The sequence below is a fragment of the Panicum hallii genome, chromosome 9, assembly GCF_002211085.1.
Source record: "Panicum hallii strain FIL2 chromosome 9, PHallii_v3.1, whole genome shotgun sequence".
Classification (NCBI taxonomy): domain Eukaryota; kingdom Viridiplantae; phylum Streptophyta; class Magnoliopsida; order Poales; family Poaceae; genus Panicum; species Panicum hallii.
Window position 1 is genome coordinate 55,814,205 of NC_038050.1, and position 20,794 is coordinate 55,834,998.

Consider the following 20,794-nt stretch of genomic DNA (forward strand, 5'->3'; position numbering starts at 1 on the left):
CTTCAAAAGCTTGTATATTGTCTATGTGATGCTCTAGGTGTTAGATGTACCTTTTGGAAGTGTCTTTGCTTATGTTTCATTTTATTAGTTGGTCTTTCTTGTATTTGTACTGTAGAGTTCGTATCATTTGACAACTGATTGTGATGATGGAGCCATTATTCAATTTGAGAGACAAATTGCAGTTGGTTCCGGTCCCACCAGTTACCGAGACATCCGATGCAAAATTGGCAAATTGGGGCTTGATCTTGTGATATGTTTGCAAAATCCCTTGTATAAAAGCTGGACGAAATGTCGAAATTGTTCTCTTTGGTCTAAAAAAAAAAATCTTCCTCCTGCCGTCCTCGCGATGGCGACGGGGCCGCTTGGGCTTCCTCACTAATCACGCGGGCTTGGATCAAACGAAGGCTTGATTGGCCCCTTGCTCCCCCCACCCCCAATGCCGCGACCTCATCCGCGGCTTCCCCCGGCGGTTCCGCGTCTGATCTAAGGTGCGCTCGATACTTGCATTTCGATTTCAGCGTTTGCGTTTTGACCGCCGCATGCGCCGTGGGAGCTTCACGTGATCACGTCATTGCGATCACTGAGCGGCTGCTACGCGGTCCTGCGGGATGCTTTCGGGGGAAAAATTGGTCCCCGGGGTGGGTTGGGGGGTTGATAAAAGAAAAAGAAAAATAACGACTCTATCAGAAACTCAGCATCGGGTTGGAACCTGGGTCTGAAGATTATCTTCATTTAATAATCTGTACAGGTCGATTTGTCATCGATGGGGCAGAACCATTCTGCAAGTTGCCTAGCATACATACTATTGCAACTAAAAAAGTTTTTTTTTGGCAAACACCCTGGGCTCTCTGCAAATGGTGCAAAGACGATGTGTTCCTCAAGCATTTGTTATGGTTATGCCCATCATCCTACAAAAAGTCTTCGCTTGAAAGTGTAATATGTGAAGATTTGACTTTGTTACCAATTATTGATTGAGTATGCAGACTTATCTTGTAGCTTCATTTGGGGTTAGACCGAAGCCATCGCTACTTGTCATGCTAGCTCCAATCTTAATTATTTCCGGTTCCTTCATGTGAATTGTCTATTGTAGCCTCAGTAGGTATGTAGTCTGCCACTTTCTCAAAAAGAAAAGGAAGGGTAAGTCGTCTGCCAAACTTGATGTCAACTGTTGTCTCAAAGTCGTCTGCCAAAGTTGATGTCAACTGTTGTCTCAAAGAGTCAAAGTCATTGAGCTAGTTGCATCAGGTAAAGTCTGTCGCTTCAAGGAAATCAAGGGAGGATGGCTGAAATCTTTGACAAAATGAAAGTGGAGTTCGTCGACCAAGATGAGAGTGTGCAGGTTATTGCAGATAACATCCGTGATACCGGCGAGGTTCCTGAAAGGTATGTCAAGGTATGTCAGTGTCGGAGGAAATCTCCAGCCGGGAGGCGGAACGCACCCGCCTAATCCTAGTTTAGGAAGAGTTTGGGGGAGACCTAGGAGTGCTTGATCAAAGGGCGGATGAACACGGGAAAGGCGCGAGGATTTAGAGTGGTTCGGGCCGCCGGAGCATAATACCCTACGTCCACTTGAGTGTTGTATTGCTTGAGTGTGCTTGTGGACAGCTTGTGGGTCTAGACCTTGTGAGAGTCCGAGAAAAACTTTTGTTCTAACGGGTGCACTCTCCCTTTTATAGACCAAGGGGAGTGCTTACACTGTGCGGGGCCCGACAGGTGGGTCCGGCCAACAGGAGCCTGTTATATGAGAGATATGGAGATCTTCCTCTCCAGCTCCTCTCTGTAGTCCTCTCGATCGGGAAGTTGATGTGCGTATCTACAGCCAGGATATAGTCTTGTGCCGCCTTACCGGCACAGTACCTGCTGTCAGTGTTACGCACAGTGGAAGACGTGCTGTCACTGTTGGGCTAGAGCCCTCTGACAGGCGTAGGAGCTGCGCTGACCTGCCGCGCTGTTGCCTCCGCGCGCACTGTGGCAGCGCACGCCTCGGCTCTCCTGCAGCAGACCATCATTACCCACGCGTGCAGTGCCGTGAGTAGACTGTACGCCGCTTGCGCACAGTTCACGGTGATACGACGCGCCGTCTTGGAAACAGGCGGGCTTACCGCGGTGTCAGCATACCTGTCCCGTGTGTCAGTGAGCAGGCCATACTTTGACTTGGGCACGCACAGCCCACCTACCCGCATTTAATGCGGTAGTTGGGCCAGCGCCCCACGAGAGGTCTTCTGCCACGGGCACATGGCAGGGTTGGCCCAGCAGCCGCCTCCCTGGCAGCTTGAGGCGACATGTGGTGGCACCGGACCCCTTCCTGGGGAAAGGGAGGTCCGGGCCCCGAGGCCAGTCCGGATAGACAGGCCCCAGAGGGGTCTGGCTCCCACACGCGGCGGCGCCGGACCCCCTGGGGGGTCTGGGCTTGTGGAGGCCATTCCCGAGCACCCTGTTCCCGTGGGCACGTGGTGGCATCGAACCTACGTGAGCACGGGAGGGAGGTCCGGAGACCATGATCCCAGCTGTCAGGCCCGGGCCGTATGCCCCGTCACCCAAAGGACTAAGGTGAGGACACAGATAGCCTTGCGCTCATCTGGTTGGAGGCCCTCCTAGACAGCTTACTGACAGACGGGGCCCGTGGAGAGGCAGGTCGCCTCACAGCGGACTACTACGACCTTCTGGTCGTTGAGCAGCTCCCTGGCGACGATGGAGGATAGGCGGCTGAGCATGTGGTGGCATGCGTCCACCACGATGCGCTTGGCGCACACGCCGGAGCCGGACACCATCGCGCCCTTACCTGTGAGGCGGCAGCTACACGCTAAGGGGCTGGGCACCCTAGCAGGAGGTACCCCTATCCGTATGTACCGACAGTCAGGTATGAGATTAAGGCTAATCCTGTCATAGTCGATGCGGAGGGTTATAATCTACCGGTTATAGATATGTCAAGATTGCTCAACCCCGAGTTTTCTGAGGAGGAGACTGCTAAGCTTGGTGGAGTTCTATAGGAGCTGCCGAAGGCAGGCGAGGCACGCTACAAGGTTTTAGATAGCGTTGAGTTCACCAAGGGCTACTTTGCTGCAAAGCTGGAAGGCAGAAGGTACTTGGAGAGCTTGAAGCTAGGCATATGAGAGTATTCTTTTTTTTTAATTTTTCTGTTGGTGACTGCGTAATGAGTAATTGATAGTGAGTTCATTTTCTGATATATGGTTTCCAGCACAGATGTGAAATGATGCTTCTGTTAGTGAGTGGCTATAGTTGATAGTGCCTTCATTCTTTAGTCTAATGTATCTTGCTTTCAGAATTTATGTGATAAGTAATCCACCAGCGTTGTAATTTTGCTGTTGTGTGCCGGACTATCTGAACAATATACTCAAGTATATTTTTAAGGGCTTATAAATGAATATTTGGCGCGCATTCTGTATCTTGTACATACTATGCAGAAAAGTATGGCCCTTTAAAGCGAAAATTGCATAAAGCATTCCATCCAGTTATCAAATGCCTCTTGCAACGATTTCTAAATTACTCTATGTTACCTTTGCATTTTAAAGAACTCTGTCTAGTGAATTTACATTCCACATGGATAGTCAAATATGCGAAAGATCTGAAAATAACAGCCACTGACACGGGGAGTCCACAAGGCAGTGATACTTTGTTTTGATTTATGTTTTAAGGAACAAATAATTGAGGAACATTGTTCAGACTACGAAAAACAGAATGTTTAAGTCAGAGGCTAATCTTCATTAGTTCAGTTGAATGGACTGATCTAAAGCAGTTCTAATAACAGTAATGCCGCACTCCGACATGACGTAATTTGGAAACAATCATGCGCTACCCATCCTTTCTTTCTTTTCTCTCTTCCACCTTCCACTACTCATTATTTTTCTATTTCCCGTTTTCATCTTTTTATGACAGCATCATCAAGGTCAACAGAGACTGCTTTAGCAGGTTGAAGCACATCTATATTCCAGCAGCATCTCTACCATGTGAGAAACTGCTAGTGGCGAACAACTGCCCTGCAACTGTGCAAGCTTGGGAATACCAATGGCAGCAAGAACCATTGGATCTCTCCCTGTGGCTAATGTGCAGGCACTTGCGGAAGCTTGCAACGGGTTTAATGACAAGATACCTGAAAGATACACCAGGATGGAGGCTAGGTCTGAGGAGGTGATCAGCGGCCATGGTGGTACTTTGGCAATTCCAATTATCGATCTCAATAAGTTATTTGACTTGCAGTCATCGGAGGAGGAGTGCGTGAAGTTGGTATCTGCCTGTCAGAACTGGGGCTTCTTTCAGGTACACAAAAGCAACAAATTCTTGATATTTCAAGCTTTGGATGAGTAGGCAAATAGATAAAAACAAGTGAAAGATGTGCCAATTGGTTGCACAGTACAGATACTAGATGTATCTTCTTGCATATAACATCCGATCCATTGATTTGTTCATTTATCCAGCATATTATTCTGAATTTTGAAAAGTGTGTAGTTGAACGTTCATGGAACAAATTGCAGCTCATCAACCATGGAGTTCCAGATGAAGTGTCAGAGAACCTGATGAATGACATAGCTGAGTTCTTCAGGCAGCCACTTGAAGCCAAGAAGGCTTACTCACAGCTACCAAACAGGATTGAAGGCTACGGACAGGTCTTTGTTGCGTCTGATAACACTGGACTGGTGTGACAGATTTTTCCTTCATGTTCGTCCAGTTGAGTCGAGGGACTTGCGTTTCTGGCCTACAAACCCTGCGTCCTTCAGGTTATCTTCCAAAAATCATCCAATCACCTAAAAACCGTGAATTTACCTCATGATAAGTGTTACTGTTTCATAATCTCAGTATCTCTTGAATTTAGGCACTCTGTGGATGTATATTCCTCGGAGGTAGCGAAGCTATCACGTGGGCTTGCTGGAGTTCATGGCCAAGGGCATGGGCGCTGAGCCAGCATCGCTGCTAGGAATGTTTGAAGGTCAGCCTCAGGGCATGAGGATGAACTACTACCCTCGATGCTGGCAAGCTGATCAGGTGTTAGGGCTGTCACCACAAAGCGACGCATGTGGCCTGACAATATTATTACAGAAGAAAGATGTGCAGGGCCTGCAAGTCAAGAGGGATGGCAAGTGGTTTGCTGTGGACGCTTTGGATGGTGCACTCATTGTTAATGTTGGCGACATACTTGAGGTATTAACTAAAAAGTAATGTTATTTGTAAGATTATTGTATACATTATGTTGTGAAATCTCCAAATAACAGATCGAATGTTTATATACGTAGGACTAGATTTTTGTCATCTCATCTGAGATGCTTAGAAATGTTCAGTTGTTATCTTTGGCTGCAGGGCATGCTCTGCTTCTGTTATCTTCTGTACTGATGTACTAATGAGTTATTCATCATTTACAGATCCTGAGCAATGGAAAGTTTAGAAGTGCTGAGCATAGGGCCGTGATACACCAAAATACAGAGCGAATTTCAGTGGCAGTTTTCCACCAACCTTGCCAGGATCTGATAGTTGGCCCTCTGCCAGAGTTTGTGAAAGGTGACAAAGTGCGGTACAGATCAACAAGCTATCGGGATTTCTTGACACAATTCTTGAAAGCAAAGCTTGATGGAAAAAACCATCTAGAAAAATTGAAGCTGTAGTAGCAACTATCTATCTTTGGAGGGAGGTGCACCCTCTTCTATGTTGTGTCCTACAGATGATATTACTTGTAATATCTGTAGGTGATAAGAAATCCGGTTTCATGATAACAACTTTTCCACATCGTTTATCTCCAACCATATGTTAAGTGAAATGTGTTATCAATCTTTATGTATGCATCTACTCTACATTCTCCCAGAATGCAAACATGAGAATTTGATGAAACAATTTGGGACGGTGTTCTTGACATGCTAATCATGCTCATGTTTTAGTTTTCCGTGAAGTAGTTTATACAGGAAAATGTGTGCTGATAGTCAAAAAAGACCTAAAGATCGAGGAATTCAACTCCAAACTGTAACTATTAGTCAAATCTACCTGCCTAGCTGTACGTTAGTATTATGGCATTCTTGGAAGGGAAATTTTGTAAGAACCATTAGTCAGGAATGGAGTTTGAACTTTGAATATTTATGCAGTATAACCAATGTAGTCAATCATATATAGTGAACATCATCTGAAAGTGACCCTGCACCTGCCCTCAAGGGAAGAAATAAGTAATCTTGCAACTCCAAGTCCACTACGGCGTACTTTTAAATTCTTGAAAGTGACATTGTTAATTGCAACCCGTAGGAGTTCAGACTTTGGAGACAGGCCATGTGATTCTCCACCACGCTAGGCTCAAAACTTTATGTAGATTAATCTTTAATGCAAATGAGTATCATCTCTATGGATTTCTAATACTTCATGTGTTTAGTATAAGAAGACATGTTCTGAAAAGAATCAACACCAGCAAGATCAAGAAATAGCAATGGCACATGATAGAGCTAGAGGATCTCTACCAGTGGCAAATGTGCAGGAACTAGCAGAGACTTGCAACAGATCTATTGGGCAGATACCTTAGAGTAAGAGGTACATCAGGGCAGAGGCTAACACTGAAGAGGTCATCAATGGCTATGGTAGTACCTCTGCAATCCCTATCATTGATCTCAGCAAGCTGTGCGATCCCCAATTATCGCCTGAGTGTGCAAAGCTTGGATCTGCCTGTCAGCAGTGGGGCTTCTTTCAGGTATGAATAGATTATGTTTTGCTGTTTCTATTTTTGAAGGGTGCACAGTTAGATAAGACCATAAGGTCTTAATGTGGTGCTAAGCAGTATTTTTTGAAGCTAAAGTTTAACTGTTTCAGTAGTTCTTTCCATAGACATGTAGTAGAGTATGTCAAAACGATAAATACTTTGTGCGCATAGGGGCAGATGCCCACACCCGCAGTAGCCGACACGTGGAAATATGCATTAGCGGGTGGATCAGTTTTAGCTAGACCAAGGTGACCTTGAAAATAATTAGCACCCTAACACGATCAAGTTTAATTAGCACCCATAGGGGGTGCAAGGCTGCAAGCCAACAGCCTTTAGCTGCTAGTGCACAATAGTGGACCAAGCACCATTGTAAGTGCGTCCCGCACTACTATATGCATAGTGCCAGCAAGAATTTACCTTGCACAATGAACAGAAGCAGAACGCAGTTTTATTTCCGGCCGTTTCAGCTTTCTTCCGTCGTCCTAGGCGTCTGCGCTGCCACGGCTTGGCGATGGAGTCAGGCGGCGTCCCCTGCAGATTTGGTCCGGCATCTATGGAGGCAGCTATGATGACGATGTTAGGACGGCTTCCCTCTCCCCGATCAAGCGCTTCGCCTCACTGTATTTCTATTCCTCAAGCTCCTTCTTTGATTTTATCTTTCTCCTCTCACCCATCATATCATGGAACCTTACGGTCGCGGCGCAGGCTGTATGCAGACGTCCCACATCGCAGACACCAATCGGCCATTGTAACTGAGGTGTTCGGATCTTTCTTCTCCGCCGACGGTAACATGGGCTTGCGTCGTCATATTGTTGATACATCCAGTTGTTTTGTTTGTTTCCAAATGTCCTCCTAAGAATATATACTCTGCAGAAACATGTAGTACTTCAACTAATTTGTGCCTTTTGTCTCCTTCACAACTGCTAATCAGCGTAAGACCCAGTGATGCTGCTTTATTTTCATGCTGTACGTGCTGTTGCTTCGCCCTTATCAGTCCTTATCAGTCAAATGCTAAGCGATAAGCGACAACACATTGCAGTCCCTGCTACCAACTAATGGAACAAGGTACAAGATATTGTCAGTTTGGTGTTATTATTATTACTACCAACGTATTATTATTTGTAAACGTCAACTCTTTGAGGTTATTGTTACTTTTTGAGGTGCATCGACTTCAGGACTACACATGATACAAGATATTGTCAGTTTAGTGCCTACAAATAATTTATCCATATTTTATCTGCATTCTCACACAAGTGCTATAATGTCTTACCATAAGCAGCTAAGGTTGTTTTTTGCTGTTGCTACTTTGCTTCGCCGCCAACCACACAGCTGACAGCCTGACAACTCCGACTGAAATAGAGGATTCATGGCTGGTAGAGAATTTTGTTGTTCCTTCTCAAAGCATCCGTTAATTCCTATCTGGTAAGCCTAGCTGACGGCACCTCGAATCTCAGCATTTTGACGCTTGTAGCACCTTAATATTTTTCTCTCGCTGGCATTCCTTGGTTGTCTTCCACCAGTAGAAATAGAAATAGTAGCTTCCACATGATGGTTTTGTGCGTGATGTTTAAAATTTTATCATTGAACAGACTACATCTATAATAAAAATTCCAGTTTTATCATAGTTCATCGGCATCAGTCATCAGCCCCTATGGAACTATGATGAAACACACGCGTCACAGAACATCTCATATCATCAAAAAATAGCGCCATCAACTCCTCGTATCTATGATGACCGCGACTTGTCATAGAACCGGTGAACCACATGTACCGTTGAAACCCATAGGCCACATGTGATGATGGAGGGTCCAACGTGTCTACGTGGCTGCCACGTGTAGCAATCTGGACCCGCCGGTCCACGTGCTAGGCTTGTGGGGCAACTATGTCAATGCGGATCCATTGGAGAGGTGTGACCGGGCGTCCATGTGTAGGAGTGCGGGCCCAGCAGGCTGACGTGCTAACTGTAGGTTTCGGTTGACTGGTCCAACATATCTACTTGGCAGCCATATGTGCTAACTGGGATCCGAAGGTCCGCGTGTCAGGGTTGTGGGTCAAATATGTCAACGCGGGATCCACTGGAGAAGTAGGACCCGGTCGTCCACGTGTACGAGTACAGACCAATAGATCGACATGGCTAACACGTGTAACTGTAGGCCCCGGTTGACTGGTCCAAGATGTTTAGTGACCGGACACGTGGATCCGCGTGTTTAGTGATATTTTTGCTACGCGTCACAGAACTGAGTATGCTTCCGTGATGAAAGTTTTTCATCACAGAAAAAATCCATTCTGTGACATTTTCAGCATTTCATCACAATAGATCAAACTTGATGCGACTTCTATGATAAAGAAAAATTCATCACAGAACTTGATTTATGACGTATTTGATTCTTACAGTGATGAAAGCCATTCGTCCTTGAAGCTTTGATTCCCACCGGTGTTCCTAATATGCCGCATGCCGGCACATATTTTCTTGTTCATTCAGGTCCTTTTCCCACCAAGCACCGCAATAAATCCATAACATTTCCACCATCTTGAGGAAAATTCTCAAAGGCCATGGACTCACAAATGCTGAGGCAAATCCCCGCGACGACTTCAAAGACATAGTGCTGACTGACAAAAGAGCATCCTGGATGCCGATGTCGAGACGTCCAAGAGAAAGAATACCTCACAGGGGTGCATGATGAAAGCCTCGTTTTCATCACATGAGAGCCAACTGTGAGGCTGCGTCATGCCACAATAGAAAGAACTTTAGAATTGTTTTGCTTGTGGTCAAAGGAGGGGCAAATAAAAATGAAACCGCTTTCGATCATCATATTTCTTTTGAAACAGAAGAGTTGTATGTGTTCAGCCCTTTGCCCGTAACAGAACAAAATTTTCACATGTGTTCATGTATTATTCCTTCAAAACGCTTGCAACCGCCTAAGTCTGCACTTTGCACTTATTCTTCAAACGTGCATTATGTACTATATTAGATGCAAAACATTAAGCATGTCCGTGAGCTCAACCGTACAATTGTCAAGATGAAGGTAACATCCAAAAATGCATTTGGCACCTGCAAGGGAGCACGCAAAACGGAGTGCACTCCCAATTCCAAGCAACCGCGGATCCTTATTTCAACTGTCCACAATGAATGCAACAATATATACCACCAAGTCCCATGTTGGGGCAAATAAAAAAAACAGTAGAAACTCTGCACTTGGGCCAATCACCAACAGATCAACCAAGACATTGTCACCTTGTCGATTCGAGCAGGCGCCCCTAGTGGCGGGCTGGCGAGATTGAAGATCTAGTGGCCGACGCCCACTATGGCGATAAGGACGGCATCCTCCTCCGGCTCCGAGTTCTGTAAGCCAGACATATGCATGGCCCGGTGGGATAGCATCTCTGCCATGACCTTCATGAGGATGCCCGTTCTCTTGCATGTCAATTGTCAACGGCGTGGTCCTGGCTGGTGGTACAAGCTCCGTGTCCTCCTAGAACCTGATGCTCATGTTGCGGAACTTGTTCGCCCTGGGCGAGCGTCCGAGACCGATCTCTTCCGATCCATCGATGGTGTTGAGCTGATAGGAGGTTCCGGGAGGACTGAGATGGGTGTCGACATGTTGGCGCGAGCAGACAATGTCTTGGCGCGTACGGTAGTTCAGAGCTTTTGTTCTGCTCCGCCCAAACCTGATGCCGAATCCAACGTCCCATGAGTACAAGTTGCAGAACTGGTACCCTTCCTCCGCCGAGTTGAACACTGTGCCTGGCACGGGAGCAAGGTTTTAAATCTCCAACTATAGCTTCCGCTATCTCCAGCTATAGCTGTTTGGGAGAGATTTTGCTAAATTTTTTCATGTACAATTTAGCTCTTAGCTGCCGCTATAACCAGTTATAGTCTGTTTTTGGCATAGATAGCTAAATATTTTAGTCGGCTATCTATTTGAAATATTGCACAAGAGTGATGAAGACGCTAAAGCAGCCACGTGCTTCTCCATAAGCGCGTAACGTCCTGTCTACGGCGCTAGTTGGTGAAGCAGGGAGCCGGCTACTTGACCTAACAACGCACGCACCCTGCGAGTGATCAAGGGCCATAAATTTTCCAGTGGTTAGTATATGCTCTTTGTGTCAATGGCTACGACGAGACAAGAACTTTGTGTACCTCAACCGGGCAGCTTGGCCACTGCTCAGGATCTTTACCTCCATTGCCACAAGTCCTTAGTATATGCTCTTCTTCCTGCTACTTGTTTGCACAAGTGTTCAAACTGCGCCGATGCTCCCTGAATGCGCATTCCTTGCGTTTTATACACCCAAGAAGAACTGCTTCGCGTTTGATATCAGTGGGCACCGGAGTTTTTTGAATCCTAGACAGCCTTTTACACTCAGTGAGTGGGCACATGCCCATATGCGTTTCCTACCATCATGGTGGGGCTCAGTAGAACGCTGCTGGGAGCTAAAAGGGTGCACAAAGTTTCAAAATAAAGTGACCGATGTTTCAAAATAAAGTAAACTTCAGCCGGCTGAAGCCTACAAGCTTACTGTTTCTAGGACGAGTTTAGCAAACATGTCACTTTCCAGCTGCGCACCAATCCCAAAGCAATGACCTGATCGTGCGGTGCGATCATGGCACGGGCATCTGCCCCTATGCGCAAAAAATCCATACTCATGTCAAAAATAGGTAAAGTTTCACTGTTTTTGTAGTTTTGTTTTGATAAATGCACATATAGATGTGTATCAACTCAAGCAAAGTGAAATGAGCCTCATTAATTTGGTATCAGTAGATCTGTTGTGACTTGTAATACTTCACCGAAAGATCCATTTTGATTTTTGCAATTAATTGGATTAAAGCTTTAACACGAAAAATTTGAGCTGATCAACCATGGCGTGCCAGACGAAGTGATCTGCAACCTGAGGAAAGAAATTGCTGAGTTCTTCAAACTGCCACTTGAAAGTTGAAACCTTGAAGGCTATGGCCAGGTCTTTGTTGTGTCAGATAGAGAAGCAGAAGCTGGACTGGGCGGACATGTTCTACCTCGTGGCGTGGCTGAATGAGGCAAGGGACCTGAGGTTCTGGCCTGCCCACCCTCCTTCCTTCAGGTAACCGCCAAAACTAGCAATTCGCAAAAATCATACATGTCGAGATGTTTTCCGACTGTCATTCTACTTTTGATCCCGACAACTCTGTTTGCAGAACTTCCATAGATAGGTACCCCTCGCCTCCTCGGAGACGGCGGAAGTGGCACGCTGCTTGTTGGAGTTCATCATGGCCAAGGACATGGGAGCTGATCCGGCATCACTGCATGCTACAGATGTTCCAAGGCCAACCACAGGGTCTTCGGATGAACCACTACCCGCCATGCCGGCAAGCCAACAGAGTGTTGGGCATGTCGCCTCACACAGACGCTGCCGGCCTGACACTGCTTCTCCAGGTGAACGACATGCCGGGCCTGCAGATCAGGAGGGACGGCAAGTGGTTCGCCGTCGACGCTCTGGACGGCGCGCTCGTGCTCATCGTCGGTGACATACTTGAGGTGATGGACAATGATAAGTGTTAAAATTGGATGGATAGCCTAGCAAGTAGTAAAAGCCCCTTCAGTTTTTCTTGAACTGAAATGAACAAATGGGTTCTGTTACTGCGTCTCATATACTGAGCAACGGCAAGTACAGATGCGTCGTGCACCAGGCAGCGGTGCACCCGAGCAGAGAGCGCATGTCGGCGGCGGTGTTCCACCGGCCGTGCCTGGGCGCGGTGGTCGGCCCTCTGCCGGAGCCCGTGAAAGACGGCGGCGGCCGGGCGCGGTACAGGTCGATAGGCTACCTGGATTTCATGAAGCAGTATTTCTCGGCCAAGCTTTGACGGACTGAACGACCTCGACATCTTGAAGATTGATCTATGACTATGAGCTTAAAGAAGTTTTAGCGTCTGCTCTCTACGCTTGAAATGGCAAAGGTTCATCTTTCGACTAGGCGTCTAGGCGTGTTGTTGAACTTGGCAGTTTGAGTTGAACGTTTGAATCTCCTTGTGAAAGTTTTCACATTCAAATGCAAGGTTACAAATTTCCTTTAGGAACTGGAAACATCCAGCTTTGAGCAGCTGTGCGACGCCCCACCGGCGGCCGTCTGCCTCTCCCCCGGGGAACGGGGACCGCCGTGACGCCGTGGCGCGCCGCCTGCATGAGCGCCGTGACCGTAAAGCTAGGATGCGCGTATGGACCAAAAGCCCACATTAGTGAACTCGGCCCAGCCCGCTAGTACTGTACCGATACCGACCCCCGTAAAAGAGCCAAACCAATGACGCAGGCGGCCCATGCATTTGTGTACCTTACCCTTCAAGCCTTGCGTTTGTTGGTGAGATTCTGTTCAGGAAGTTCCCCAATCGCTCTACTACCGTAGGGGATTACAAATTCAGAATTAGGTGTTAGTGTTAGCTCTTAGCTTGCTATACTGCTGGATTAGCAAATTGATCAGATTTGTTCTATTTTCTTGTGAATATAAGCATATTAATTAACTCAACGGATTGTAGTATCCATTTAATAGGATGGGGACGAGGTTTCTGCTTTGTTGGTCTGAAACAATCTTGACTGACTGAAAGAAGGAGAGAAGCTGGATGCGGGAACGTCGTTTCAGTTTATACCATTGTTGACACAAGGACGATGTTCCCAAGTCAATGTCTGTTGTCAGATGGTACAGCCAGTTGCTTACCAGGTTTCAGTCACATTGTTTTCAAGAAACAAGCAATTCACGTGTTGTTGTGCTGCAGCAGCTGCAGTGCTGCACAGACAACTGGCCAGCAGCTGCAGCAGCCGGCTGCAGACAGCTCGGCACAACTGCTTGGCGTTGCTGCAGCCGAGTTGCTGTGCTGCCGCAGCCGCAGCTGTGTTCAGCGCAGCCGGAGCCGGAGCCGCAGCCGCAGCACAGCGGCACACCCATTATGTGCATGCATGCATGTATATCAACAGCGTAATCCAAAGGTAAAAATGATATTTCTATATGTGTCCTCTCTAAAGTTTAATATATAGATCCAAACATATATGGACTAAAGTATAGTCACCTGATAATAGTTACCTAAACTTTAGTTAGTTTAGTCCTAGGTAATCTAAACGGACTTATCTGCTCATCAACTCCTTTCGCACGTGTCAGGGAGAAAGTTTTGGGGGACAGAAGATCAAGCCACAATTAGTAGATACTAGCAGTACAGCACGTAGCAATACAAACATCAGACCGAACTTCACGCAAGCTACAAGCTAACAAGCCACAGTACATAACCAAGCGTTATTCATCTCGACTGTTCATAGTTGAACTATATATATTCTATTAACTCTTCAAGCTCTCGAGGTAGCTCCTTCCATCAAGTTTTGCGGCGAAGTAGCCCTTGATGAAATCCACATAACTGATTGAGCCATACAGAGCCTCGCCGTCCTTCTTCACAAGCTCCGGCAGAGGGCCGACGGTGGCATAATCCTGGCATGGCTGGTGGAACACTGCCGCCGACATGCGCTCCTTGGTTGGGTGCACCACGGCCCTGTGCTCAACGCTTTTATACCTTCCATTACTCAGAATCTGCAAGTGATCATTAACAGCCATGGTTAAACCAAGACCTAATAATGTCACCACTAGTTTATGGTCATGAACAGAAACACTGTGAACAACGACTTAGTGTTCGCTTTTCACATGGCATGATGTAAAACCTAGGATCCATGCTCACCTCAAGTATGTCGCCAACGTTGACGATGAAGGCGCCATCAAGGGAGTTTACAGCGACCCACTTGCCATCCTTTCGGATCTGCAGCCCCTGGACGCCATTCGCCTGGAGCAGTAGCGTCAGGCTGGTTGCATCAGTGTGCGGGGACAAGCCCACCACCTTGTCGGCCTGCCTGCATGGAGGGTAGTAGGTCATCCGCGTGTTTTGAGGCTGGCCTCTGAATATCTCCAGGAGAGACTCTGGCTCGGCGCCCATGTCCATGGCCAGGAACTTCAGCAAGCAAGATGCTAGCTTTGCCGTCTCAGAAGAGTACCTATCTATGGAGTTCCTGTCAAAAGTTATCATGCAAGGACAATGTAACTGAAGAGGAAAAAGAGAAGAGTACTGAAGTGATATCTATATCAGGATTAATCCTTGATGTAAAACAGTGGTTCTGTGAGTTTCAGGCAAACCTAAAGGACGGAGGGTGACTAGGCCAGAACCTAGTGTCCCTTGAATCGGTTGGACGGAGAATGAGGAAGAACATGTCTGCCCAGTCCAGTTTCTGGTTCTCGGAAACAACAAAGTGCTGGCCATACCCTTCAAGATTGCCTGGTATCTGTGAATACATCTTTTTGGCTTCCAGTGGCTGCTTGAAGAACTCAGCCATGTCGTTCCTGAAGTTGTGGATCACTTCATCTGATATACCATGGTTGATGAGCTGCAGTGTTTGACATCAACAGACATTATTTTTCTTGATATTATTTCTGCTTGTTAAAACTTGAATCACGTGCAGGTGTAAGTTTGCTTTTTACAGACATCGATCTCTCGCCAAACTGAACTAGCTCTAAAGAGTACAGGATTCCAGACTCCCTAGTTAGGTTTACATATACCTGAAAGAAGCCCCACTGGTTACACGCTGATCCAAGCTTTGCACGCTCCTCTTTTGATGACAGCGGATCAAGCAACTTGTTGAGATCGATGATTGGGATTGCAGAGGAGATGTCACGACCACCGATCACCTCCTCTGCAGCCTCTTCCACCCTGATGTACCTTTCTGGGATCTGCTCGTCTGATGATCCTCCGTTGTAAGTTTGTGCAAGTGCCTGCACATTCGGCACTGGTAGTAGAGACCTTCCAGCATCCGCGTGCACCATTGTTATCTCTCGCTCCCTGCATGTGCTGTGACAACCACGATCACCTGCTTATATGTAGAGTAAAGGCAGATACGTATCTATAGCTAGGAGCGATTGGTCAACAGGATGACGCAACCGACCTTTAGATTTTTCTCACAGGTACGATAAATTAACCTGCAAATTGGCACCAGCCATTACTGGTACAGTGGAAATAAACCACCGGCCTACTATATAGGCCCTGTTTGGGACGGATTGTGATGCAGCTTATGAGCAATTTTAAGCCGCTTTCCAGCCAAACGCTTCGCTTCTTGAAGCGCTTCCCCCGCCAGTTCACAAACGCGCGTAACCGAGCAGCGGGAGCGGACCAGCTTCTCTGCCGCTTCTCGCGCCGCTCCCCCGCGCCGCCCCCACGCCGGCCCCCAGTGCCGCCCAGCGCCGGCCCCCGCGCCCCCCGCCGGCCCCCAGCGCCGCCTAGCACCGCCCCCCGCCGGCCCCCGCGGCGCCGCCCCCCGCCGGCCCCCGCGCCCTGCACCGGCCCCTGCGGCGCCGCGCCCCCCGCGGCGCCGCGCCCCCCGCCGGCCCCCGCGGCGCCGCCCCTGCGCCGGCGGCCCCCGCGCTGCCCCTGCGCCCCGCACCCCACCGGCCCCAGCACCGCCCCCCGCCGGCCCCCACGGCGCCGCCCAGCGCCGCCCCCCGCCGGCCCCCGCGCCCCGCACCGGCCCCCGCGGCGCCGCCCCTGCGCCGGCGGCCCCCGCGCTGCCCCCGCGCCGGCGGCCCCCGCGCTGCCCCCGCGCCGGCCCCCAGCGCCGCCCAGCACCGCCCCCCGCCGGCCCCCGCGGCGCCGCCCAGCGCCGGCCCCCGCCATTGCCGGACCCTTCCACTCCTCACCGTCGAAGTCCCACCTCCGGCTATCGGTCTCGTCATCCAACCACAAAAATCGATTTCTGGTGAGCCTCCGATGCTCATGCTCTCGTTATTTTGCGACGTTCGCCGTCGGTTTCCCCGGAACGCGGCCATGCCGCTCGTCCGCGCCGCCGTGGGCGCCGCTGCTCGTCGCCGGCCATCGCCGGCCAGTCTTTTGGCCGTCACGGGTGGCGTTGCAGGTGTCCCCGGCTGCAGCAAAGCCGATGGTGCCGAACCTCGCCACCGGTTGGCCTCGCCGTCGCCGGGAACGGCCTGTCATGGTCCGGCCATGGCTGGCCATGGCTGACCTTGACTGGTCCCGGTCTGGTTGACCGTGGGCCTAGGTTGTCAGTGACTAAAGGGGTTTCTACGTAGAGTTAGGGCTGGTAGAAAAAGTTTGGTTTGGGTTTCAGACAGGATTTCAGCCCATTCAATAAGCAGTCTGCCAAACATTTAACTTCTGTGACCAGCTGTTTCTTTGGTAAGCTGCTTCTCTGGCCAGCTAGCCACCAGCTGGCTTCAGAACAAGTTTCAGCTGTGCCAAACAGGGCCATAGTACCGGGTGGGGAAAGAGGGCCCAAGCTAGGTGACGTTTATATATTTTGTTTTTCCTTTTTTAGAATGAAACGAACTGATCGGAGAGCTGCCCGACATGCATATTTATATTCCCGTGACAAAGTTTGTCACATTATATCTTTAGTTACTCATGCACATCTTGTTTATATGTTGAGGTTACAACACTATCAAATTGCTCATGCTGGATCTAATCGAGTTGGAGGCGTACATAGAAGATGAAAGTTATTGGAAATTACACGTAACTGAGGCCGGCCATTAAAAAGTGAGCGAGCCTAATGTAAGAAAATTTCAGTGTGACTCAGTTTTCTTTTTAGGAAAAATTCAATTTACTACCCTCACCAATCAACTTTGTCCATTTAACCCCTGAGTAAAATTAAGGCTCAATTTACTTCCCCTAATAATTTTAATTGATCCAATCTACCCCTAATGAAATTTCTCTTTTTTATTTCTCTGTGTATAGATTGAATTTTAAGTTCTAGTTTTGTGAGTGGATAAAGAAAATGCTGCCTTATGTTAAAAAATACATTATGAACTTTTCATGATTATTTTCATAGGTTATGAAGATTTAATATGAAATTGATCTTAGAGATACAATTCTGCACAAAAAGTAATCATGAAAATTCAAAATATATTTTTTATAGCGTATGGCATTATATTATAAGTTACCATGTAAATTTTAAAATTAAAAATTCAACTTGTAGGCAAAGAAATAAAAAAGGAGAAATCTCATTAACAAATAGATTGGAACAACTGAAATAGTTCGAGGAAGCAAATTAAGTCTAAACTTTGTTGAATTTGTGAGGTGAATAAAATGAAATTTTTCTTTTTTTATGAAACAATGTGACAGGGCTTGTTAAGAGAAGTAACTACATCAGCTCACCTTGATTTGGGAGAAACTACTGGTACTTTGTTCCGTGCACAAGTAACAGCTCCTGCTTGTTGTCAACGATGCTACCAAGTACCAAGTACCAACTAATATAATATTCCTACATCGCTTGTATATAAAAAGAATCATTTCTCAATTCTTTCTTTATATTTCAGTCAATCAAGATTTTTTTATCAGTTAACAAGGGACTGTAATCCGATTCAGTCAGTTTTTATTTCTTGAATACTCAGGAGGGTTGTGTATCTTTATATTAAGAGAAAAAAAATGACAAACAACACATTTGCCAAACAACACTATACTGAAACATGCGCCAAAGGATAAGGATTGCCACTATTTGCTAATACAATTCCGAAGAACCCTTAGACTAGATTATCTACCAATGGAAAAAACTGTTACCCAAGGACGAGACAACCTAGATTGGTATAGCTCCAGCTTCAATTCACATTTCTCCTTGTTGCTTGATCTTGGCGAACGGGCGGGTGACCACTGTAGCTTCTTGGTCACGAAATACACTAGCATTCCGTTTTCTTTCCAAATATTACAGGCGACCGGGGCAAAGAGCGAATTGAATCCGTTTCTCTTTATGCCATGGTAGAAGGCGTTAAGAGTTCGACACCAGTTCTGAATGGAGCAATGGTCGGTTGGCAATTGGCATGGCTTACCGAGCACCGACTGAATGGTCCACCAGACTTGTATAGGAGCACGAAACAAACAGGTGCTTGGTTCAGTCAGTTAAGGCTATCCTAGGTCCACAGACCAACAACATAAGATAATCATCGAGACTAATCCAATGTTGACACAGCTCACCTTAATTCCTGATCTCAAATGAGGATCCATGACGGTAACAGAGTAATTAGGGTGAGCTGTTACCCATCCGTACAACTACCTTAGAATTCTCATCTGTACCCATTCGTAATAACTCCCATGTGTACCGGTTACAACTAGCAGGACACAAGCAACATTGTCCAAGCTTCGCTCGTAGTTTGACAAAAAAAAAATGAGCAAAAAAGATAGCAAAGAATCTTTTTCTATACCTAGAAGGGCATACTGCCATGCTACATTGCTACCTATACTTTATTGCTAATACAATGGCTCGTTTTATTCCTTTCAATCCTAGTTGTCTAAACCATTCGTCAGCTATTTCGATATTTAAACGACTTCTAATAAAAATTAATATAGAAATTCTATGTCTCGTTGAAACCTATATTTTTCATCTAAATTTGTCTCTACCAAATCTATATGAAAAAGTTCTTATTTTTTTAAAGTAAGCTAAAATGCAACGGTCTTGACTTGTATTAGGAGTCAGCATGGACAATCAGAGGTATAAATTGGTACTTTTAGCCAGCATGGAAAATAAGTATCTTTGTCGGTTGGTAAGACAAACTGGCACGGATACTCAAAAATTATCCATGCGATGGATAATATTTGTGGTGTTTATCGCTAGGAGCTCTTGCTTACGAACCAACACGAATATTTTATTCATTTCAGTTCTAGTTTTTTGGATGATTATCTAGTTACGATTATTGAGCGGGATATTTTCATCGAAGTGGATGAAGATGACATAATCGAGACTTTCATGTCCTTAAGAAAGCGTAGACTGGGCAACAAGAAGAAGAGCAATCATCTTTAAACTATTATAGATGTGTAAGCTTCTCTTTTGCATATTTTGAACACATATATTTGAACTATTGGTACTTAATTTATGCAAGTTTCACACTTTTTCGTTGAACTTAGTACTTGGTTTCTTATTTTCATTCTTGTGTACCGAATTCTTCGGCAATTTTTTAATTACAAATAAAATTATATAATCATTTGTATATGTACTATACTGAATTGAGTATGAAAAATTGTTGTGGCATACCCAATGATAAAATCCTAGGTCCACCACTGGAAGTAGTCTTGATGTGCATGGTACCATCGGTTCGCCTGCCACATCACTTTGCTTTGTTTTGTGGAAGCTATGTGAGACGCAATCCTATTTAATTTTTTAGCAGCTCAAACATGGATTACCTTATTCTTTATTGGATGACATTATTCGAATAGCCTCCCATTCTCTTCCGCACATATCATTGCCGCGTTACGGGATGTGTATTCCATCATCTTTAGGGGCTCTCTCAGGGGCACGCTAGGCAAAGACTCTACTTTTATATGGGTGGTATTATATCCTCGACATATTGGAGCATGTTAGGATGTTCGAGTACGTGCAAGCCTTGCGGTACACCTACTGATACTCACTCCAAATTCACACGAGATAGAAAATATAAGCATAGGCAACAGTATCATGGAAACTCGTAGGACAAAAGTTTTATAGACTTAGAATACCATGATTGTACCATAAGAACAATTTAAAATGAGAACATAGAAATATAATTTATTGGAAAAGTTAGATAGAAAAAAAACTAAAGAAACAAGAAATGCAAGTATCGCAAAAGCATAGAAAAAGTAAAGAAAAACTCAGCTGGACAGCCTATTACATCGTATGGGCTGAGTGCGGATCCTAATAAGTTGACGAAAAACATCTAAGTCGAGTATGTGGGCCGAGCATACACCATGGGTTGTAGAATAAATAAATAGAATGGAGAACTAACTTGAGGAGGGGGTGGGGCGTCAGCGTTGTCGAAGAGTAAAAGCTAGGAAGAATGAAAAAGAATGAAAAGTGATAAGAGTTGTAGGAGTCTCAAGTGATTTTTATTGATGGGATTGTTTACATATATATACAATTCTAAAGAGCATGATGTCTCTTGGAGTTGGCCGCTTGGAGAGGCCCTTTGGAGTTGGCTCCTTGGGTGATTAATGATATTATTAAATTGATCACTAATGTAATGTTTCACAACACTCCCCCTTGATCAATTTCTTCCTGTGGTCTTGTAAACAATTTGTAAATATCTCCTTCAAAAATTCTATGGGAAAAATATAAGAAGAAGTATGGATAAGTCATAGGAAACACT

General features: G+C 46.3%; 1 protein-coding gene, 1 long non-coding RNA gene and 2 pseudogenes across 2 annotated transcripts; 3 read left to right on the forward strand and 1 right to left on the reverse strand.

Annotated features, from left to right (window-relative positions):
• Positions 1 to 378: 378 nt before the first annotated feature.
• LOC112876146 lies at positions 379 to 5,796 on the forward strand (annotated as a pseudogene).
• Positions 5,797 to 6,418: 622 nt separating this feature from the next.
• LOC112873887 lies at positions 6,419 to 12,521 on the forward strand (annotated as a pseudogene).
• Positions 7,062 to 9,563, forward strand: LOC112873888. Its single transcript, XR_003224840.1, has 3 exons — positions 7,062 to 7,305; positions 7,391 to 8,107; positions 9,168 to 9,563. It is a non-coding gene; the product is annotated as an uncharacterized LOC112873888 (long non-coding RNA).
• Positions 12,522 to 13,819: 1,298 nt separating the features above from the next.
• Positions 13,820 to 15,523, reverse strand: LOC112875735 (S-norcoclaurine synthase 1-like). Its single transcript, XM_025939690.1, has 4 exons — positions 15,239 to 15,523; positions 14,819 to 15,066; positions 14,370 to 14,694; positions 13,820 to 14,224 (listed from the first exon to the last, which is right to left on the reverse strand). The coding sequence occupies exons 1-4, from the start codon at positions 15,500 to 15,502 to the stop codon at positions 13,979 to 13,981; spliced, it is 1,083 nt and encodes a 360-aa protein (XP_025795475.1). The 5' UTR covers positions 15,503 to 15,523; the 3' UTR covers positions 13,820 to 13,978.
• Positions 15,524 to 20,794: the final 5,271 nt, after the last annotated feature.